We start from the raw sequence: 23,672 nt of genomic DNA, 5'->3' as shown, positions 1-23,672 counted from the left end.
AATAACCAGAACGAATAATTGTCTAATACGAAAAAAATAATAGGATGGACAAATAATTAAAATAGTGAATGAAATACTAAAAATTTACAAAGATTGCATGATGCAAATAGAATAGATGTATAATAGTGTGTTGTAAAAAAAGATTGAAAATTTGATTGTGTAAGATAAAACAGTAGAATATGAACATCAAGTTGGAAGATTCTTTTAAGATACGTACACCTGGAACAAATTATACGAACTCAAATATTATACTAATGGAACAAGTTATATAAACTCACGGAACAAAAATAAATACACCTAGAACAAATCATACGAACTCACAGAACAAAATAGTAGTACACAGTGAACATATTATATGAATTCACAGACCAAAAGATTTATATACCTTGAACAAATTGCAGTAACTCATAGAACAAATATTTATACACCTAAAATAAATTATATGAACTCATCGAATAAAAATTTGTAGAAACTCATGGAACAAAATACTTATAAATTGTAAGAACTCACAGAATAAGTATTTATAGATATCGAACAAAAATAAATTGACATGAACAAATGAGTCTGCATCTCGAACATATGACTCAACATGCGAATAAATAATTCTACATGTATGGTAAGAAGACCAATTGTTACCTAAATAATTGTAAAAAATATTGTACATCACAAAAAAAAAATTATGTTCCGCCAATGAATAGTTCAACCATCATGAATACACAAAAATATATTAAAAAAATAAAAAACATAGTCTTAATGAATAGTACAATCATCATGGAAGATATAAGCATCTACAAGGAGAAAACAAATAATAAATAAAAGTAAGAAAATAAATAATTATTATGAACTTGAGATAAAATAGCTAGTTGAGGAACAATGAAAAAAAGTACAAAATAAAAATAAATAGTTTAGAGGAATACTTAATCTACAAAAGGAATAAATATTTAAACATCATGGAGAAGTTAGTATACACTAAGCACAAATCATCTTCAATGTATAAAAATATAAAAATGGATGACAAATTATGAAAAAAATAAATTACAAATTAAGGAAAACAAAGAAAAAGTAAAAATTGAAGAATCGGAATAAAAAGGAACGGAGAAATAAAAATGAAATAACTGTTTTATCTTACGGTAGAGAATGAGAAAGGAGGAAAGAAAAAAACAGAGAAAAAAGAAAGAAAATTACAGTGGGCCTCTAGCATCTTGTACATGCATGGAACTGCTGCATGCTGAGCCTACAGCTCGCAGGCACGTGGGCCTGCATGCACCGCCTAAGAAGAAGCAAAGCATCAGCCCGTAATCAAATATCACAACAAACAGCCTAATTGGGCCGAAACCATAGTGGGCCGAACTGAAGATGAATCCAGCGCGCGAGAGAATCGCTTTAGGCGACAAACGTCGTACCCGCGATGTATAGCCGTAGCGCGCTACGGAGATTAGGGTACACCATCCTTTCCAAAAATTGGTTGAACTTCTTTCCTCTCTCAATTTTCCTAATTGATTGTCTTTTCTTACTGTTCATGGTGGTGCTGCCATGTATGGTGTAGTTTGGATGCAATCAATAGGGTTGTCGTGACGTTCGTCGCTAGGGAGATGAAAACGAGTGGAAGTCGTCGTTGGGATCGCCGCCATTGCCGTTGCCTTCTGTTTTCAAGGGGAAACCCTAGGTGAGCATATCCCGTTGTAATCCATGTTTTCCCTAAGGTTTCAGATGTTCTAACTCGTGCGTGTTGCGGTACTCGACGCCGTTAATGGCTAGGGTAAAGTTTTGCCCTCGTCGCTATTTTCAGCACGTAGTAAATCTGCGTAGTTTTCAGTAATTGCTACTTTACATGCTTTTAATGGCTTCAAATAAAATATAAAACCTATATATGAATTGTAGAGATTTGTAGAGCTTTCCATATCCATAGAGAATACCACAATTGGATTTAAGAGCTGAGAGATATTGAAATTTGATTATGTCAGTTCTTTTCAGCCTCGTAATTTTGGGCAGAATCTATTCAACTAAAGTTTAAGCTAGCTAAACGATAAAATTGGATTTTTGGATGACTAAAAAAGTTGCTGGAAATTTCATAAGCTTTCCAAATTGGTTAAGTGTATCTTCATATGAATTTTGGAGCTCCAGATATACCTATTTTACTAGGACCGTACTGCAGTTGTTGTTATATTTTCAGTTTAAGGTTCATTTCAAGATTAGACTATGTTGATGATTGTTTCTCTATTTATGGATCATTAGAAAGTTGTAAGTTCTGAAGTTATTTTTTAGATAGGTTAAGATGAGAAGTTTTAGCCATCTTAAACGATAAAAAAAAGAGAAGGAACAACGATGCTGTCATGTCTAGTTTTGTGTGTGGTTTTGTGAGGATGTCGGGTTCGGGCGTAGGAACGCTTTGAATAATGTTTGTATTTGCTTCTGTATTTGTGTTGGTGCTGAGTTAGATTTGTGAACATGTGGTGCACCTTCGGATTATGCTTAGCTCATGTTCTTGACCTTCGGTAAAGGCATGTAAATGTAACGATGTGGTTCCCAAGACCCCTAAGCGGCCAAGCCCAGCTAAAGTATTTGGTTAACAAGTAATAGCAGCCCACCGTCTACGAGAGGCCTGATTGCTTGCTTTGTTTTTTTCTCATTAGCAGCAATTGTTGCTTGACATTGCCTTAGCGTCCGTTCGTCGAACTTTTACACCTGTGAACTCCGCCCTCCTCGTCGTCGTCATCGCAGGCTTTGTGGGGACTCGACCTCCTGGCAGACGGCGCTAGTGTAGGCTCACGTTTCGACGAGATGACTATCGTTCGACGGTAGCAGTTTGAGTTCGACGGTGGTGGCGTGCGCTCGATTGCCTGGATTTGCTGTTCTCCACCTCCTCACTACAGTAAAGGTGAGCAGAATCCTTCCCTAAAATTGATGCAACTATCAGTTTTCAACGATTAGTGAGCCTTCAATTTTTCTCATTTTCCTATTGATTCCAATCGATTTACTCCGCAATGGTAGTCGATCTTCAACTAAAATATCCATCATTTATTAAATTAATTGTTCTTTCGCTTTCTAATTTCAGGTGTTCATGTTTTTCCTAGGATTCATCATGTTTTCTTTGCCTAAGAAGTATTTATCGGGTGCTCAGAAAAGGAAGAAAAAGAGACAAGAGGATCAGTTTATTAAATCACAAAAGGATTAATTACTTGACAATATTGGCATTGTTCGTTAGTTGTAGATAACTAAGACCGTGTAGTTGGAAGTTAATTACTTGCTCTATGTCATCAATAATAATTGGTAGCACTGTCATGAGAATAAACAATTCAACAGATAAGTTCATAAAAAAAATTGGCTTTAGAACTCGCAACATCGAATTTGTCGGAAGACCCTGTAATCACAGAGCCGGTACTCATGTCATCCCACCGTCCAAACAACGGTTGACTCTGTGCACGGGACCGGGCTGACGTGGCTGTGATGCACTGGCTGGCTGGCGGGCTGCTGCTTCCGCTTACCCACGCGCTTCACGCGGTCCGCTCCGACGACCACGGGCCGGCTGACACGCTCTGAATTTTTCAGATCCGGCCGGAGCACGTGCGTCGCAGAATATCAAGATTGGGCCCAGCCCAGCCCACCTTGGGGTTTCAACGGCTCCCTCTCTCCTCGAAGCATCTCGCATCGACACGCCACACCACCGTTCTCATCGCCGGCGCCCGCGCCCGCGCCCGATCCCTCTCCCGAGCTCTTCCCACCCGAGCACGCCGTCGCCAGGTAGCCCTCCCCGGCCGCCTTCCTCCCGCTCCTGTGGAGCTGAGAGCCCTAGATTTTTCGCTCTCCCCTTCAATTTACCCATCCGTCAATGGCTCTAGCTGGACCACACATCCGGGCGCACCTGGTTTCCCCATATGGTTCTGGGTCAACTCCACCTACCATGCTTCAAGTCCCGCCCTTGCCGATTAGAGCTGAAATCGCCGTTATTGGTGGCTGCGGGAGTGGGGGTCCTGCGATTGTTGGGATTCCGTTCCGTTACCTGGGATTTCTGGGGGGTATTGCTCAATCAGTAGTAGTGTACTGGCCTTTTGTTTCCTCGACTCCTCGATTGCTTGATTTGCTGTGCTGTTGGGGGAAAATCTCAATCCTTGCACAATGCGACGTCCGTAGATGTTGTCTGTTTTGTTTTCTTATTAGCATTTGCGTGTTGCCTCCTTTTTGCAATTGGAGTGGTGTGGCGTGTAGCCACTGGCGTCCAGTCAGGTACCCCGTGTTTTTCCTTTCTGGCTCACGCAATCCTCGAAGCATATAGGAACCCACGATGATGTATTCTGGAATAGGAGTGCTCTCTTGTGTTCATTTCACTTCTAAATCTAACACTTGTTTTTGTCAGAATGGTGTAGGTTGATCTTCAGATCGTTGGCACCTTTTCTCCAGCAGCGGGATCGAAGCGTGGAATGGCACAGAAGTGACATATTGGACAACAATGAAACGTTTTGTCTATATCAATGATGATTTGCGCCGGCAATCCTACTGTGACAATCGGATATCCAATACCAAATATAATTTATGGAATTTTTTCCCAAAAAACTTGTGGGAACAATTCAGGTTTGCATCTATTCTTTACTTCTTGACAATAAAATGATCCCATCTCCATCTTAACCATTTCATTGCTTCAGCAGCTAAGGTATTTGCTGCTTATCAGCTGTTTAGTGTGCTTCCTTTAACTTAAATAGTACCTGAGGTTTCTATTATCCGGATGGTCCCAACATAAAACACTGTTTGTACCGTTTGATGTAAAGCTTAAATTTCATTGTTTATATAATGCTGTTATATACAATGTGTGTACCTTGCTTGCTTTTCTTTTCTCTGCATATGAAAATTTTCAGTCATCTTGCCCGAAAGACTAAATTAATATAAGCGCACTTGATGAAGATGGTTACTATAACCATAAATAATTGAGTTCTTTGTAATTAGCTTGCTCTAGAACTTAAAGCTATCCCACTGAATATGGTGCTCTTACTTGCAACATGAAGAAAAAGACTTCTTGATCATTTTGTCAAAGGACCCGCAGGAACTCCTCGTTTCTATTTATCTAATGAATTTCAGTTTCATCAAAATTTTAATTTATGTCCACTTCTCTATGTATTTCAGACGTTTCATGAATCAGTATTTTTTGCTAATAGCCTGCCTTCAGTTGTGGTCCCGTATTACTCCTGTTAGCCCTGCAACTACATGGGGTCCACTTATCATCATCTTCATTGTTTCTGCTTCAAAAGAGGCTTGGGATGATTATAATAGGTATCTTTCAGACAAGAAAGCAAATGAAAGGGAAGTATGGTTGGTAAAGGATGGCATTCGTAGACAGGTTTCTCTTTTCTCCATCGATATTTAATTTACTTTAACTTCATTAAAAAATCCTCTTGATCTATTGTAAGTTGTAAGCCATTCATCGAATATTGTTTGCCAGGCCTGGTATCTTATCGTGTTCAGGTCACCAGCCAACACCACAAATTCATTTTGCATAAAAGCATTCAAATTGTGTTTTCTGTTTTAGAAAAAAAGATAACATCTATGAATTCTTGTTTTTAGGCTGTCTTTCCTTATCCAGTCATTCAGCTGCTGGTTTGGTCAGTCAGCTTGCCAATGCTATCATAAAACCAACATGGTACTGTTCAGTACAAATCTTGCTTTAAAATTTTAATGAGAAGTATCATGGAAGGTTCTTAATGGGGAGTAATATCATGTTTCCATATTTGATACATCTTTTATCTATTTCGGAGTACCATCATCTTCTGTCTTAGTAATGTGGATTAAAAGGCAAACAAAGTAATTCTTCATGGACAGTTAGTCAAGTGATAGTTTGCTTTCTCTATGTGTTGGAATTAGTATATCGCGGTATATTTTAAAAACCAAGTAGTCTTAATAGTACTAGTATATGGAAGTTTCAAGGTATTGATGAATGTAGATCAAGCAGGGGGTTGTACCATTCCTGTAGTTTTCTTGGTTATCCATAATATGCAAATCAAATCTCTATTCTCTAATGATGTGTATGAGATCACATTTTTATTTTTGAGATATTTGAATTTGCTTTTGTTTTGTAGATCAAGGCTCAGGAGATACATGTTGGAGATATAGTGTGGCTCCATGAGAATGATGAGATACCATGTGATCTTGTTCTCATTGGAACTTCTGATCCCCAAGGCATTTGTTATGTTGAGGTAAATGAAATTACCCACTAGCAGCAGCCTGTATGTTTGTTCTTTGTACATATTATTATATGAGTTCACACAAATTATTGGGATGGCCTTAGCCATTGCCTTGACTAAGTAATGAATTTATGTTAAACAAACTGAACCCGACTGGTAGTGATGAATTTACCTCCTAGATTGCCCTAGCCTTAGACTTCATCATATTATGGTGGACTACAGATTTTCCATGCATGCATATTTTGATCCCATTGCTTGAGTGGTCTACGTATTTTATTATATTGCCCTTTAGAATCTGAAACTGATTCCAATTACCTAATCATAGAAACTAAGGACATCTTATCACATGATGAAACAGTTCCCAAAACTTCTGTTTGCTTTAGCCCTTTCCATTTTCCATCTGGACATTGGTTTCTTCTCCCATAAAATAAGCCAACTTGTCATTATATAGTGATACATGAATTTTCAAAGTCAGGAATGGTATTTAGAGTTACTAGAATTCTAGAAGTATTGGATATGACACGTTGAAGGATGGGATGGACATTGCAGTTCACAGAGATCAAAATCCCTAATAATACGTTACAGGTTCTTGTCCCATTGCTGCTGCAAGAGCTGGACCTCTGCAAGGAGCCTCCAAGAGTTAGGATGTTTTTATGGCATTTTCCTTAATGCTTGGTACTTTCTCTGATGTTGAGTTGGCCATACATGCCATAAAGTTGATTCCCGTTAAAACTATTATTACCTTACCCCAGCGAGGATGCACCCCTCACCCCAATGGCCCAATCTTTCCATCTCTGACTTTTTAATATGCTGGAGTGATTGTTTGATGTTATGGAGATGATTTTCAACTTCAATCCTATGATGCTATGATTTCTGTGAATGTAGTTAATGCCTAACTGTGCCGCCCATGTTTACTTCAGACTTCTGCTTTGGATGGTGAAACTGACTTGAAGACAAGAATTGTTCCTTCAATTTCTGCTAACTTATCAGTAGAGCAGCTGGAAAAGGTTAAGGTGAGTCTTTCTGCGCTTCTCCTTTGATATTTGTTGTTTTTTTTTTCTGATTACCTCTCTTTAAATTGAGCAGGGTGTAGTTGAGTGCCCCAACCCAGATAATGACATACGAAGATTTGATGCTAACATGCGCTTGTTCCTCCCTACCATTGACAATGAAAAATGTCCTTTGACCATCAACAACACACTTCTTCAGTCATGTTACTTACGTTACACTGAATGGGCTTGTGGAGTTGCAGTTTACACAGGTAAACACAAAATTTGATGATTTCATGATTACCATAATTATTCTGTCTGAGGCATCTATTGTGCAAGTTGCTTACCTGAAGATATTGTAGCGACATGCCGACATGGTTAACCCTTCAATCATCCATTGTAGGCAATGAAACCAAATCAGGAATGAGCAGGGGAACTGCAGAACCGAAACTCACTGCTGCTGATGCGATGATAGACAAGCTCACTATTGCGATATTCATGTTCCAAATTGTTGTTGTACTTTTGATGGGTTATTTTGGGAATATTTGGAAGGACACTCAGGGTCTCAAGGTGCTATTTCCTTTTTTATAAACCGTCGGTGCAGAAAATTCATTGTAATTTTCATGCATGTTGCCACCTGTGTTGTGCCTTCTCGTGGGCACTTGCTATCATATCTTGTGATGCAGATAATTATATCTATAAGGAATTGATATATAGTTTTGTTATTTGTATTCTCTGATCTGATATTCATTTCCTTTATGCAGCAATGGTATCTTATGTATCCTGTGGAGGTACCATGGTATGATTTCTTGGTTATTCCATTGCGCTTCGAGCTGTTGTGCTCCATAATGATTCCGATCTCCATAAAGGTATGCTTTTAGATTGACTTGTTGTTTCCTCTTCCAGTGTTACATGTCCTAAAGTACACCATGTCACCATCTTGAAAGCTTATATTTTAATATACTGTAACAGTTGTCAATCTTGATCTCTTGTGGGTCATTAACCTGAGTTCTGCTGTTGTGATACACCTTGTACAGTATTATTTACATTGACTAATACTGCCTTACATGATTGAGCAAATAAACTTTATGATCATAGCCTAACATCCCACCTGAAGTGAGCAGCTACCCTAGCCTAGGTTTAGTGCCTTGTTGAACTCCTGGCTACTGGGCTAGAAACATATTATTGGCACTATTATGTCAGACTGCCTTCTCGGGGACCTGCCAAAAAGTTCAGGCGAGTCAACTTAAGGGCATCGCTAGCTTGCTTTGGAGCCCAACATGCAAACCCTTCCCTCAAATTCTTGGAAAACCAACAAACGATTTAGGGGCTGCTTGGTTCCCAGTCGTAGCAAGACATGCGAGTTGTGGCGGCGCCGAAGCCAAGGCAGAAAAAATCGACGCCACACCTGTGGAGTTTTGTGTGGTAAATGCCTTTGGCTGCCGCAGCATTTGCAGCAACCAAGCAGCAGCCTTGCAACTTGTGGCGAGCAGCAGTTTGGCGTGGCAGAATATGGCGGGGAACCAAACACCCCTTTAGGCTGCATGACAGTGTTGTTCACTAATCTAGATTTTTTTTGGCTAATTGCACATATTTTATCCCCCCTAATTAAACTGCAAGCTAGTTCCTCCAAAAAAAAAACCTGCAAGTCTGCCACCAAATTCAATGGTAAATGCCATTAATTCGTTATCGAACCAAACCTCTTTAAATATATACCATCAATTTTGTACACTACTTTCTTCAGTGTGTCAATATATGCTTCATGTTTTCTTCATTGAGAACTTAAGTGCGTAATCATTAAATGCATTAACTGTAGAGCCTAGAAAAATTTCAAGACATCATATTACTTTAGATGCTGTCTGTTTGTCTTAAAAACAACAAGATTACTTTCGTAGTCTAGATTGGCTAGTTTAACTGATCCTTTTTTAGGTTTGGAAACAATTTCATAAACAGTCAAAATTGGGAGGTTATTTTGCTGTTGTGCCTGCAAAAGGCTAAAGAGCTTTGACCGAGCTGAACAAACTTTGACTAGCTAACCAGCATTTTTCCTCTCATGTCACTATGCCTTATGTGACAATGCATGTTGGTAAAATATAAACCTAACATATCCATCTAATACAACTTGGGTACTGCAAGAAAGATTAAAGGAATTATTTAGGCTTCAATCCAGATACTATTATTAATAATTTTCTATACTTCCGATGTCTATACGATTTTAAAATATTTTTATTCTTGGTTGTAGGTTACTCTTGATTTGGCTAAAGGTGTGTATGCAAAATTTATTGACTGGGATGAGCAAATGTTCGATTGGGAAACAAATACACCTGCTCATTCAGCTAAGTGCGTACTCCAATATTTCTGTTTTTTTTTTGTAAACTTCAATGTTTATCGCACCTACATTCTCTATTTCTTAAAACTTAGATAAGTGTATCCTTCAGCACAGCTATTAGCGAGGACCTTGGGCAGGTTGAATATATTTTGAGTGACAAAACTGGTACACTTACAGAGAATAGAATGATCTTCAAACGATGCTGCATAAGTAATACTATGTATGGAAATGACAATGGAGATGCTTTACAAGGTTATCCACTTACTAATTATGTTCTTTTCATCTAATAAGAGACATTGGTTATCCTTTTCTTCCCTCTATTTTAGTAGGGCTTAGTATGAAACATGTTTTTTTTTTTGTGGAAATGTGGCATCTTGGTTGTTGGAAATTCTCAGAGGACGGAAGTGCACACTGCACTGCAATTTGAATATCGCTATATTTAGTCTGTAGTTACACCTACTTCTGTGAAATCCTATTTCTTGGAGGGATGGAACATGGTATGTGAAATTCATACTATGCAAAGCTTTATGTATGCAAAAAAATTAAGTTGTTCATATATAGAGGATCAGTGAGTTCGGAACCTGAGGATGACTCTTTAATCTTCATGGTATCTGTTTTTCTAGTGGTGCCACTAGACTTCTAGTGCACTTCACAACATCGTGATGTTCTTCGAACTGTACCATAAATTCTATTCATGGATTTCAAGTAAACATTTTTTATTATTGTTATTGGTAAATAACTCGAGCTCTAAATGTGCACCCAAAGTTACAAAAGCATACCATTATTTTGGTCACTGACAATTCTCTCTACTTAGATGCACGACTTCAAAATGCAGTCTCAAGTAATGATCCTGATGTCATCAAATTTCTGATGGTGATGGCTCTTTGCAATACAGTAGTTCCTATCAAAAGGCAAGGCACAATTCTTTCAGCACTGTACTCTGCATTTTGTGATATTAAGTTGTTCCTTATAAAGGTTCCATACTTTCAGCGATGATGATACTGTGTCATACAAAGCACAATCACAAGATGAGGAAGCTTTAGTCAATGCTGCATTAAACCTGAATATGGTGCTTATCAGTAAAGACAGCAGTACTGCTGGTCAGTAAATGTTTCTTGGATTGTGATGAGAAGATTATGCTTTCATTAAACTGCTTGATTGAGTTCTCTGTTCTTTCTACAGAGGTTTGTTTCAATGGGTCAAAGTTTCGGTACGAGTTGTTGGAAATTTTGGAATTCACTTCTGATCGCAAAAGAATGTCTGTAGTGGTAAAGGAAGGGCAGACTGGGAAGATCCTTCTTTTATCTAAAGGTGCCGATGAAGCTATTCTCCCTCGTGCTTATCCAGGTAGATGGTATAACCATGAAAAATGCATTATGTCATCCCAGTATTGAATCTAGCTTATAATGCTTGGATTTTGTATGCATTCTCAGATTCGTTTATGTATAAAACTCTTAGATGTTCGTTGCTGAATCTATTCGTCATGAGCTAGCAACAACTGTAGACACTTGTGCCAAACCAATCTCATAAATGTTACGCAAAATAGTCAAAGAAAATATTTGGCCTCAATAAACATTCTCTAGATGAGTCATGTCTCAATAAATACCATTGCCCTTTACTTTCTATCCTCCTTTTTGTGACTCTTATTGGGTTTCATCAGTCCACACAACTTGCTTGGGATTAAAAAAAAAGCATTTTGGTTGCTGTAGGTGACTCATGATATTATATGCTCCAGGGACTTTTTGGTGATTTGTTTTTGATTAGGGACTTTCATTAAAGATTAAAAGCAGTGTACATGCTTGAGGTCCAGAGGACCCCAAGATACAGATCGTACTGCTGGAAGAACAGCACAGCCCTGAACATGTTCAGGAGTAGTACAGATAGAACTACAGAGTCTATGAGGAGGTCCAACTTTCACCTGAACTGCCAATTGATGAGCAGCATGATTTTCCTTTCTTGAAAATTTGATGACCTGAAAATTATTAACCGAACGAAGGGCCTGGACTTGTGAAATCCATGACTGAAGTTTCCATGGAGCCTTCATCGTTCCATTCTGAAGATGATTAGACTGCTAAAAGGCGGTCAGAGCCTAACCAAAAGGAGAGAACCTGCAAAACAGAAGCTATCCTTGCAGATAAAAGGAGGGCGCAAGTTCATCCACCTTAGTTTTTGCCAGAACTTGCAGCTGACAAGAATGTGTAGAAGCCCTGAGAAAGGACTACTCCCAAACCTGCAATTCTAGAGTTATTACCTAGTCCATCTGGTGGAAGAGCCACATCTATGTAGGCCATGACAAAAGGCTGCAAGTTTTGACTGCATTGCAATTCCTGCACCACAATTGAAGAAGGAACAACAAAGGGAACAGAAAGGTCAATGGCATTAGCTGAAACAATATTTGGACTGACAGTTTCCTATTATCACAGAAATGAGGATCTTTTTGTGAATTGGTTACACCTATTTAAACATGGGGGACTTCTATTGCTCTTACTGTGTAGTTGTGGCTCCATTTTAGCATATGATGAACCAGAATATTTAAGAGATTGCGCCTAGCTCTTTTTCATTTTATTTTACAAATATACCTTTGTCGTTTTGTGCAGCTTCAGTTTTATTTAAAAAAACATTTATTCTAATTCATATTTTGTATGTATGTATCACAGGACAACAAATACAGAGATATCTTGAGGCAGTAGAAATGTATTCTCAGTTGGGATTGCGAACATTATGTTTGGGATGGCGTGACCTGGAAGAAGATGAATATAAGGAATGGTCCAAAAACTTTCAAGAGGCTAGCTGCTCATTGGACAATAGGGAGGTACTTATTAACTACTCTGGTTATAACTAGTTTCTCTTAACTTTATTAAGTTCTCTCATTTTTCTCACTAACTCTTCTTACTCTACTCTTGGCTAATATTACTATACTAAATTATGTAGTCTAAAATTGCCGAAGTCTGTCACAGCCTAGAGCGTGACCTTCATATTCTTGGTGTTACTGCCATAGAGGATCGTCTTCAGGTATACCTTGAATGCTAATTTCTGCCTCTAAGACTAACAACCAGTAGAAAAACCTACCACAATTTTACACTTGCTGCCTTGCCTCCCTTATAGATTCTTCTGGCTGGCAGGATGGTGTGCCTGAAACCATTAAGTTGTTACGGAATGCTGGAATTAATGTGTGGATGCTAACTGGCGATAAGCAAAATACAGCAATTCAGATTGGACTGCTTTGTAACCTCATATCCTCTGGTACTGTAAACTATCCTGAGACATCTGATATCCATTAAATTTAGCCAGTGGCCATGTGCAACCATCTATACGAGTTGCCTTGCAAATGTTTTCTGCACTGATCTATTGCAAGTTATTGTCCTAGCACAAGATGAATTATGACCAGCATCTCTTTGCTCCTTCTGCTGTTGTACCCAAATGCTGGGCTCTCTAACAACAAATAGAAGATATTTTTTAGAGCTCTTTGTTAAAATTGGTAATATATCAAAAAAATATTACAAAAAGTTATCATTTTATTTGTTCTTTGCATTCTAGCTTAGTCAAATTATGCATTAAGTAGATGGAGAGTAATATTTCCAGGATGTCATTACATGATGGTTCTGTAGGAGCTCATAACTTATGTAACAACCTTGTATTTTTCGTCATTTATTATTTTTTTGGGTGTGGGACCACACTTGACCTATTTGTGATATAACAACTAACGCATCTAGCATTCTTTGTTATGTTCTCCATTGAGCTGTTTTGGTTTGCCACATGGTTTTACTACTTTGTGATGTTGAACATTTGGCAAATTTTTATTTCATACTTATCGACCTGTTACCTGTTAGCAAGATTATCACTTAATATCTCACTCCTTCAGAGCCCAATAGCCAATTGTTGTCTATCAGTGGGAAAACTGAAGAGGACATACTAAGAAGCCTAGAGAGGGCATTACTAATTACGAAGAATACGTGTGAAACAAAGGTATGTATCTTGGATTCCAATTAATTGTAAATTACTTAAACAAGTATTTATCAGCTCTTTCCCCCCATGTTCTGTAAGAATATATTCAGCTTTAGCACCAGTCAGTCAGATGCTGAAATAATATCTTGCACAGAACATATTCCCCTTCCATATTTGTAGGCTCTAGAGGATCTTTTTCCCTGTCCTGTATTCAACTCAACTACCTGAATCTTATTTGTATCGTATTTTTTGAACGTCCCTCTTGAGCAAACAAACAAACTGAGACTATATTTCATTCTAGATCATGGATTCAATGTTAAACCTGAGTTGGAGTGCTTCATCTTAAATCTGTTCATGCAGGATCTTGCATTTGTTTTGGATGGTTGGGCACTTGAAATAATTCTAAAGCATTCCAAGGAATCTTTCACTAGGTTGGCGATGCTGTCAAGAACAGCAATATGCTGTCGAATGACACCTTTGCAGAAAGCACAGGTATTTTGTTGTTTATCATCATTTTTTATTTACCATTTGACATGTACATCAATCCTTTACAAGTGAATGGTCGGCAATCATCATATATCATGATTCCATACCAAGATATTGGATGGGCTATTGTCAGAGAAAATAATGTTGGGGATACCATTGTACCACTATGGTTCAGTAGTGTGCAGCTCAATATCTTATCAGAAGTAATAGCTCAAATAAATAAGAATGCAGATAGTTTTGTAATGGACATTGATTTGGACAATTTTTCTGTTTCTTTTGATCCACCTTGAAACATGACACATGGTGTTGTTATATAGATGTTGATTGGTTTAAATTATATTGTTTGCATTTGTGCAGCTTGTTGCTATCCTAAAGTCCGTTGGGTACCTAACTCTAGCAATTGGCGATGGTGGTAATGATGTTAGAATGATCCAAGAGGCTAACATTGGAGTAGGGATTAGTGGTAGGGAAGGACTGCAAGCTGCAAGAGCTGCTGATTATAGCATTGGGAGTAAGCATCATTCTAGTTTTGCCAAATTCATTATATTAGTTATTTTGTTTACCTGCTCTGCTGCCTCTGAAAGGTCTTTTCCCTAGTTGTGAGGGAATATACATTGTAATTCTATTTACTTGTAGTTAGTACAGATGAATTCTATGTACTTCCAGAAATCTGGTAATTTGATTTAATGGAATTTGCTAAACCAGATTCAAACTTGTGCAAACATTGTTTTTATCCATTCTGGATGTGCTAACAGTTTCAATCTTTACTACCATTATATGAGTATTCAATGGTTGCAATTGTCACTTTATTACCCTTTTGCACTTTACCTACAAAGTCAATAAATTTTTCTTTGGAAAAAATCACATTGTGGATATTTCTTATTTTGCAGAATTCAAGTTTCTGAAGAGGTTGATACTTGTTCATGGTCGTTATTCATACAATCGAACGGCATTTATTTCACAGTATTCCTTCTACAAGTCACTTCTTATATGCTTTATACAAATTCTGTGAGTCTCTGTTCCCTTTTAATTATTAGCTTCTGCTACTGCTTTGCAATTTCGCATGGATTTTGTGGCTACACTGCTCACCTGAGTCCTCTGTCAGGTTTGCCTTCTTTTCGGGGCTCTCAGGAACTAGCTTATTCAATTCAGTTAGCCTGATGGCTTATAATGTTTTCTATACAAGTCTACCTGTGATGACTATAATTTTTGACAAGGATATCTCTGAAGCAACAGCTCTACAGTACCCCCAGATTTTACTGCACTCTCAAGCTGGCAGGTAAATAGAATTTTGCCTTTCTGTGCTTTTGATATTTTTGGTACTCTTACATAAGTTTTGCTAATATTATTATTTCCATCATCTTACCAGGCTTCTAAATCCAACTACATTTTGTGGATGGTTTGGGCGCTCACTATATCATGTAAGTAATCTTTTATCTGTTTCTTGTTATTTTTCATCCGGCATCGGCTCATCACACATCTTGAAGAGTCACCAAAGTGTGGTGCAATTTTTGGGTTATTGAAGACGATCAGGGAGTTATTCTGTTCATATATCTCTTGCTCTGGTACCCGATTCTGTTCATGGACAATGCATGCTACTTGCCTAATTTTTTTTTCTCGAACACGCAGGAGAGCTGCGTATCATTTATATTAAGAAGAAGATTAAAGGGTTTAGAAACCCGTACAACACAACACACTCACACCCTCTACACTCGCTTTTTCATACAAATAAACTTGACCTTGACCTGAGAAAAGACCTAGTCATTAACTGGCACTAGAGCAAGGAGATGGGAAATTCCTCGAGCCCCGGCCAAACTCCAAAGGTGTATCTCTTCTCTTATGGATGCCATAACTCAGTTTAGGTTAGGCAGGCCCCCCTCAAACACACAGCGATTACGATGATTCCAGACTGACCATGCTTCCAAAATTGATCAATGAGTTGAGTCTTTCTGTATCTGACCATTCACTCTATCAGTTACTCTTGCCCACCAATCATCAAATGAATTATCCTCGGGTTGTGGGGAAAGAGCCTGCAGGTTGTGGGGAAAGAGCCTGCAGGCCGACCTTCTGCAGTAAACTGAACCACATTTGTCGAGTGAAGACACATGATACTTGCCTAATTATTAGCTTCTTATTCTACAACCTTTGTTCTCCAATGGACATGAACATGCACCGAATACATGAATTAGTATTGTAAGCATGTGTTGTGTGCATTACTGCATTGTCTTGGCATCTGGATTACAGGATTACAAATAAAAGTTATGCAGTTGCTCCATTACTGCATCTAGCACAAATTGTGCTTCAATCTGTTAATCTTGCTGTATGGGAGAATTGCATGTGAACTGCATAGGCATCTAGATGCATTTGATCTACATTTTCTTTCATGAGACTAAAATTTTTCAATTTCAGGCGCTCGTCGTTTTCTTCATTACGATATGTGCCTACGCGGATGAGAAAAGTGAGATGCAGGAACTCTCAATGGTTGCGCTGTCAGGATGCATTTGGTTACAGGCTTTCGTTGTGACGACGGACACAAAGTAAGCTCTCATCAGGTGCCTACGCGGATGAGATTTATTATAGAACAATCACTGACATCATCTTTTGCGCCTTCAGCTCATTCACTTACCCTCAAATCGCTCTCATCTGGGGAAACTTTGTGGCCTTCTACATGATCAACTTAATACTCAGTGCCATCCCGAGCCTTGAGATGTACACAATCATGTTTCGCCTGTGCGGTCAACCTTCATACTGGATCACCATGGCTGTAAGTCTAGTATCGCTTTTAACCGTGAAACTATTTATTTATTTGAGTCCATGTTGCTATATAACTGTCATAATAAAAACTGTGTTCTGACCTTATTCTTCCCGCTGCACGGTGGTGCAAACGTCTTCTTCCACCCAGCTGACTGTTTCAGTAGCTATGGGTCCGGTGATGGCTTTCAGATACTTCAGAAACCTTTATTGGCCCAGCGCCATCAACATACTTCAGCAGATCGAGCAGAGCAATGGATCTACCCAACCTTCCAGAAATGTGGAGTCAGCAGTTAAGTCTGCGAGAACCAACCTCACTAATGTACTTGCTGGTTTGCATAGAAACAGGGGTTGCAACTACCAGCCTCTGCTTTCAGATTCCACGGAGACTACGAGATAACACGCACGGATATGCTGGCAGACCGCAACTAGCATAGGAGTGGCCAAAGCTTTCTGTAAGACTACGAAGGTTACATATAGACGTCTCGAACTTGTAACCCCTTCGTTTGTAGGCCTACTGATGAAATACATACTATTTCATAATAACCACGGAACTCGCGTGGTCTAGAATCGATAGTTTACTTCCTCCTTGGCTGGTTATCCGTGTTAGTAATTTTGGTGCCCGCGAGATGCTTGGCATTCATGTAGCCCTTCAGATTACGGTTTTGGTTGGTTTTTGTGCGAAAAATCACAAGTGGTGTCCCATGATTCAGTAGGCATTTCTGTGCAGTATATTCAATTTTCTAGCCGGATGGATGAAAGCAGAATAATTCTTTTTAAAAAAGAAACGGAGCTACAATACTAGAGGACGAGTTTATGGGGTTGTGGTGAACGTCCGGTTTGGAACGAGCTGATCTGATGATTAGGGGCGTTGCTGTCCATTTTCATTTTGGGTTGAAAAGATCAGCTATACCAAATGCACTTCGAGGATCCCCTTGTACTGAGAGCGCCGCCGTGGTGCCATGCAGTCTCCGGTCTCCAGTGCCCCCGCCGCCCGCTGGCCTCCCCTTCTGCTTTCTACTCCCGGCCCGCCGCCGCGTAAATCCCCCTATCCGCCTCTCTCTCCGCTCTCCGGCTAGCACGCATGCGTCGCTGAGCCGCCGTTCCTCGCCTTCCGAAGGCCACCACCCACCCGGCAACCACTGCGCGGGGATGGCTCCTACCTCGGCCGCCCGCTCCCAGCTAGCCTATCCTCCTCGCATCGCTTGCACCGCGCACGCCATTGCGTCCACGTCCTGCTCGACGGAATGCCTAGCGAGGTTGAGATTTCCTGTTTTCTTTTTTCTTTTTTTGTTTTCGGCCTGCAGTCGGCAGTCGTCTTTAACGACCTACTGGACGCGTATTCTTCCGCGAATTTTCTCCGGAGAGGAGATATTTTTGATCCACTGTGCTAGTATTTTATTTTTATCTGCGGCTCGTTTTTCTTGTCCTCGGTGACCTGTTTCCTTGTTTTTCAGGCTGCCTGCTACTATAATGCTACACCACTACACGATCCCATATCCACAACGAGTGATATCGTAGGAGGAATAGAATTGGGTATAATGGATAGATTGTATTGCATTGAGGATTTAACCAGTATATATTAGAGCACAGAGACCTTGGGGGTAAGGCTCCCCAAATACATATGGCAGTCTACGATACGTATATCTACATCTACCAAATATACTCTAACATCCCCCGCAGTCACAGCGGGAGCACTGCAGACGGTAAGATTGGAGAAGAAGTCGAAGGCAAAAGCCGATGGACTGATATCCCCCCGCAGTGATAACGTCGGTGCGGTGCAGATGCTGCGACTGGAGAGAAAACCGGTGAGTAGCCCTTTGTGCCGATGTCGAGGTAGCTGAGCATGAGGACGAGTAGCCGTGGTCGAGAATGTTGTGTGTAGAGTAGCCATGGTCGACGTAGCTGTCGAGGTTGCCGAAGACGAGGGAACCGCACATGAAGCCGCAGGCACATGAGGAGGCGTCGTGAGGATGGTGGCGCGTAGGGGAAGATGCCAAAGACGAAGACAGTGACGCGTCGAGGCAATCGTAGAGGGAGGGTCGATGCCGAAGTCGATGCAGTCAAGCCATTGGGCGAGACATTCTTGGGTTTGCCAGGCCCAGGAACACATCATGGATGATGGCACGCACCAGCGTTGCCAATACCGGACGTGCAAGGGAGATTGCACAACCAGGCGCTGTTGTCTGAGGGACCAGCAGAGAAGGCTTCCATTGCCGTTGCAGGCGCAAAAGAATGGCAAGGTAGAAGATGCCGATGCAGCCCGCAGTTGCTAGAGTAGATCAACGAAGTCGAGATTAGACGGCGATGTTGGCAACGAGGTGGTGCTGGACGAAACGAGGAGGTAGACCCGGACAATTTGACACAAGACCTGATAATCCGGATGACGCGGTGGCGGACATCGAAGCAGACGGTGAAGAACTTGAACAGCCTAATGAAGACCGTGCGCGCAAGGCGATGATGAGCCGGCGGAGGTCTACATGTGGATGAAGCAGCGAGGAGGGTGGTGCACACGGGCGTCCCCTAGGGCACCGTCCATCTCGCCAAGCCACACATTTGGAGATAGGGCAGGAGCTGGTGAAAACATTGATGTCGAAATAGAGGCGAGAGGTCAACGGGCGGTGGGCAATGCAATCCCGATTTCTGATCGAGCAAAAGAAAAAGGTACAACAGCAACAAATCTCTGTGTAGAGCTTGTAGGTGCTCCTAGCCTGACTCCACATGGACCCTTCTCCTCTTTTTCCCATGGTCAATCGTGTACAGGAAAGAGAGAGGGAGGGGGAAGACAGGCCAGGCTGGCCAGCCGATGCCAAGCAGAGGCTTGCACAGAGGCACAACCGCACAAGGCAACGCGGGCCTACTAGAGCGGCACGTCGGCCGGCAGAGTCCCGTGGGGACCTGACATGGCCACGGCGCGACGACCGGGAGCGATAGCGTAGCAGCCCGTGGCCCAATCACGGCATGCGACACGCCGATACGCGTCCAGTAGCTACGGCGCGGCACGGCCCACGGCAACGTATGGACAACGGCTGCGCTACTTGACTGAGGTTTGAAGAAGACGGGTCAACGGATCCGTCGAAAAAACTGTGGCGTGGCCCCCGGCGGAGATTGATCTCCCCGGGGGCGCGGTGCTGAAGCGAGCGACGGCTAGGAATTGTTGTCGAGAATTAAACTCTAAACTCATGATACCATGTAGGAGGAATAGAGATTGTGTATAATGGATGGATTGTATTAGAGTACAAAGACTTGGAGGGCAAGACTCTCCCGAATACATATGGTTACGACTACCAAATATTCCCACTTCGTTGAACCGACTAATTCTTCGGAAGATTAAGAAAAAAGCATCCCTGGTCTAGCGGCGCACATGGTATAAGTATAAACTTGCTGTTTGTGTAGCTGAACGGAAGCAGGAGGATGTGAAGCTCATATACCCAGTAAGTACACAGTAAGTCTATATGTTTGTGTCTCGCAAAAACGATGTCTATAACTCTATGTTTTGGATGACTGTACCATCAACCAGGATGTACGGGACATGAACAACCTTTGACCAATCATCTCCATCCTTGGTTACCCGAGCTGCCAGCGAACATTGATCGATCACCAACTCCTGGAGATTTGGAGGCAGAGCATTATCCGGCAAGGAGTGTAGATTATGCAAGCCATGAAGCTCTAGTTTCTTGATGGACGGCATCGCAGTCAGGGAAGATGGGAGGCGTTGCAATGCAAGGCAGCTTACAATGGAGATGCACTCTAGTGAGATCAGTTCCTGGAACCACAGTTCCTGCCTCTCTGAGAAATGTGTGGCATTTGGTATGTCGAAGACCAACAGTTCGCGAAGTGATGGGAGGCTTCCTATCATCCTGAAGTAATCTCCGGTCATCAAGCTGTCGTCAGTTCTGAGGTGGGTTAGAAGATTAGCGCCCTGCTGTTGGTGCTGCTCCTCATACAATTCTTGCCCAAGGCCAGCAGTGGCAGAGGCTGCGGCGGTTCTTAAAATTTGAGGACAGCCCTCCACCCGTGCACTTCTCAGGTTGCTGAAGCACTGGAAACTGTCAGCTAAACATATCCCTTCACACTTGATGAGATCAAGATTCTCTAGGGACTTGAACTGATTCGCGGACAGTATAAGTTTGTGGTGGCAGTACTCAATCTTCAAGGTTGTTAGGCACTCCAAGACATGTAAACAGGCTGGTAATTCCAGGATGTAGCTTCCAGGCTTCGAGATCTTCAGCTCTCTTAGTACAGGTAAGTTTGGAAACCGGGGGAACTGTCTCAGTAAAGGGCAGGATTCAAGATTGAGCTTCTTGAGACGTCCAAGGAACAAAGATGATCCATGAGCATGAGCCTCTGCTGCTGCCTTTGGCTCTGTCCACTCCTCCCATTTCTCCACCCATTGAAACTCCAACTGCTCAAGAGATGGGAAACCACCAAAGGATACCCCATCAACATGCTTTATTGAGGGTAGCTTTCTTAGACTGAGAAACTTGAGCAAAGGGAGATGGCCTAATGGTGGAAGGCTAGACAAGAAGCGGCAGTTCTCAAGACTTGCATGTAAGAGATTGGCCAAGTTACCCGGCTGCAGCACCCACTGAGGAAAAACTTGGTCCTGATAGAATTTGATGGTTAGTTCCTGTATGTCTGGGTGTGGCTGCAATCCTTCAAGAGCAAACTTGGGCACCTTTCTCCCTTCGATCACCAAAGCACCCAGGTGTTTCTTGTCCATCAATCTGGCTTCCATTGCTTCCTCCTTACTTCTCACATTCTCGATGCCACGGATGCACAGTCGTCCTGTGAGCTCTCGCATGTTCTTCAACTCCCTTATTGTGAATCCTAGTCCCTTTCGAGCAATGAAGCTATCCAATTCTTGAAGTTCAGTTAGCTGTCCAATCCCTTGAATCTTGGAGAGCGCTGAATCATCTACATACAGATGTCGTAGGTTATTCAGCTTGGTGATACCTTGTGGCAAGTGGTCAGCATCGTATCCCCGAAGATGCAAAACTTGTAGATTTCTGGGGAGATCCTTCAACCTTGCAATCCTTGTAAATGAAAGATCAAGGAAGCGCAGTTTTCTCTGCCCCCTAGCATCATTGGGCCATCCCATCACTGGAGCTTCAACATACGACATGTCCAGCACACGAAGACATGGCGAGTTTCCTAGCACACTATCAAGAAACGAATAAAATGCATCACCCTCGAAACGACCAAATAGTAGGAGAGTGCGCAGATTTTTGTACTTGTGAAGCTCCTGGCATTGCTCCAAGCTACCAGTTTGCAGGGCTAAGTGACGAATATTTTGCGGTGCTGGTGATGAAGCTCCACCTGAACTTTCGCCATGGAGGAAACATTGGTGCAGAGAAACAGCAATTGCTAAACAACGCACCAAATCATGCATAACATACTTGTTGCTGACAAACGTTGGCTGGAACAACGACCTGTCCACCAGCTCATCAAAGCACTGCCCCCCAACTTCTTCTAGCCTCGTACCATCTCTGAAGCCATTACTCTTTATGAAATCGTGAGCAATCCACATTTGAACCACCCTGTCCTTGTCAAATAGGTAATTCCTAGGAAATATTGAACAGAAAGCAAAGCACTGCCTATGTTTTGGTGAAAGGTGCTGGTAACAGACCCCAAGGTACGGTAGAATGCCCTGCAGACCGTCACCAAAGTTCCACCAGTCACTCTCTGCAACCCTTCTCCACTTATCCCAGCTGAATGTAGATCTCAGCAGGTTTCCTATTATTCTTGCAGCTAATGGAAGTCCACCTAGCTTCTTTGCAATCTCTTCACCCATCAAGAGCATGTTGTGATTAACTTGCTGGGAAGCCTCCACACCCCAAAATGCGTGGTATTGAAAGAGGGGCCAAAAGCTCTCCCATGGCAAAGCTTTCAGATTTATTGGACATACCGTGGCCACAATTCTGGAAATCCTTTGGCTCTGCGTTGTGACAAGGATCACACTACCACATTGACGAGCATCGTCGGATAATACAGTAAGCAGGGTATTCCATTCCTGGCACATCTCAGTCCATACATTGTCTAGCACCAAAAAGAATCTATTTCCTGCACGGATCTTGCTACGGAGCTTCGTGATGGTGGCTTCCATGCTATCGCTGCTATCCAAACACATGTCCTTGTATTTGTTGAAGGAACTCAAGATCTCTTGCAAAGATCTTTTGATGCTGAAATGCTCTGAAACATAGACCCAAGCTCTTCGCTGAAATTGCTCCTTCACTTTTGGATGATTGTAAATGACTTGAGCTAGTGTTGTCTTCCCCACACCGCTCATACCAACTATTGGGAGAACAAGAATGTTGTGCATAGTTGCTCTTATTTTTCCAGTTCCACTGCTGGATCCTGCTGGATCAGACGATGCTGTTCCAGCAATCATCTTCAGGATGAACTCCGTTACCTCTTCCCGGCCAAATACATGGATATCTATTGGAAGTTGAGAGCTGGCCTCTCCAGTAATTCCTTCCTTTTGCCGGTTTGCTTTGGAATCATCCATCTTCAGGAGCTCGACGAAGGTGGCCGAACTTGCACAGAGATGGGTGAGGGTTTTTACCACATGCTCCAGTCTTTCCATGCTGTTATCGGGGACGACGAGACTCTTAAGAGACCTAAGAGATGACACTATGAGCTCGCTCACCTTGCGCTTGCCGGTGATGCTCGCCTCATCAACTTCGAATTCGTCAAGGGCATCCTCGGCTTCTTGAGTAGCAGCATGCAACCGCCTCAGCCATTGCACCAGGTTGGCGTTCGTGATAAGACGGTTGTCTGCCGCCTCAGATATGGCCTTCACAACGGTGAGCCTGACCTCCAGTTCTCTGAGAAGCTCCTTGGTGCGCTCCGGCATGTCATGGTTTCTCTCGAGGTACGCGACGGCCTTGGCGACTGCACCTTCCACGACAGCTGACACGAAGCCACCGATTACCAGCTCCATCCGTGGTGCTATCTTTATTTCTTTGGGAACTGGAAGGTGAAGGTATGCAGGCGAGATGA

The 23,672-nt window shown here is 41.7% G+C and overlaps 2 protein-coding genes across 3 annotated transcripts; one reads left to right on the top strand and one right to left on the bottom strand.

Moving 5' to 3' along the window:
• The first annotated feature begins 3,616 nt into the window (after nt 1–3,616).
• Nucleotides 3,617–17,387, top strand: LOC101768852 (phospholipid-transporting ATPase 2). 2 transcript variants are annotated; one of them, XM_004975263.3, is made up of 25 exons: nt 3,617–3,741; nt 4,355–4,569; nt 5,116–5,329; nt 6,066–6,182; nt 7,091–7,183; nt 7,257–7,431; nt 7,563–7,729; nt 7,924–8,028; nt 9,402–9,499; nt 9,598–9,740; nt 10,303–10,399; nt 10,479–10,588; nt 10,671–10,835; nt 12,146–12,300; nt 12,420–12,500; nt 12,611–12,731; nt 13,351–13,454; nt 13,794–13,925; nt 14,277–14,430; nt 14,810–14,927; nt 15,025–15,198; nt 15,289–15,340; nt 16,329–16,456; nt 16,533–16,683; nt 16,822–17,387. In XM_004975263.3, the coding sequence occupies exons 2-25, from the start codon at nt 4,448–4,450 to the stop codon at nt 17,068–17,070; spliced, it is 3,225 nt and encodes a 1,074-aa protein (XP_004975320.1). In that variant the 5' UTR covers nt 3,617–3,741; nt 4,355–4,447; the 3' UTR covers nt 17,071–17,387. The 2 variants fall into 2 exon arrangements, with proteins under 2 accessions (XP_004975320.1, XP_022684019.1); XM_022828284.1 differs by having other exon boundaries at nt 3,628–3,741; nt 4,365–4,569.
• A 2,518-nt stretch (nt 17,388–19,905) lies between these two features.
• On the bottom strand, nt 19,906–23,613 carry LOC101782905 (disease resistance protein RGA2-like). Its single transcript, XM_022828502.1, has one exon. The coding sequence runs from the start codon at nt 23,611–23,613 to the stop codon at nt 20,152–20,154; it is 3,462 nt and encodes a 1,153-aa protein (XP_022684237.1). The 3' UTR covers nt 19,906–20,151.
• Between the last annotated feature and the right edge of the window lie 59 nt (nt 23,614–23,672).

Source organism: Setaria italica, chromosome VII (assembly GCF_000263155.2).
Source record: "Setaria italica strain Yugu1 chromosome VII, Setaria_italica_v2.0, whole genome shotgun sequence".
In the NCBI taxonomy this organism is placed as follows: domain Eukaryota; kingdom Viridiplantae; phylum Streptophyta; class Magnoliopsida; order Poales; family Poaceae; genus Setaria; species Setaria italica.
Note: the sequence above shows the minus strand (reverse complement) of the source record. Positions and strands in the feature narration are given on the sequence as shown.

Bases quoted from the DNA above. Each gene is read 5' to 3' on its own strand.
- LOC101768852 (XM_004975263.3), top strand. From the start codon at position 4,448: ATGAAACGTTTTGTCTATATCAATGATGATTTGCGCCGGCAATCCTAC. The intron at 5,330-6,065 runs GTTTCTCTTTTC...TTTGTTTTGTAG, and splicing joins AGGATGGCATTCGTAGACAG to ATCAAGGCTCAGGAGATACA. The intron at 14,431-14,809 runs GTAAGCATCATT...CTTATTTTGCAG, and splicing joins TGCTGATTATAGCATTGGGA to AATTCAAGTTTCTGAAGAGG.
- LOC101782905 (XM_022828502.1), bottom strand. From the start codon at position 23,613: ATGGAGCTGGTAATCGGTGGCTTCGTGTCAGCTGTCGTGGAAGGTGCA.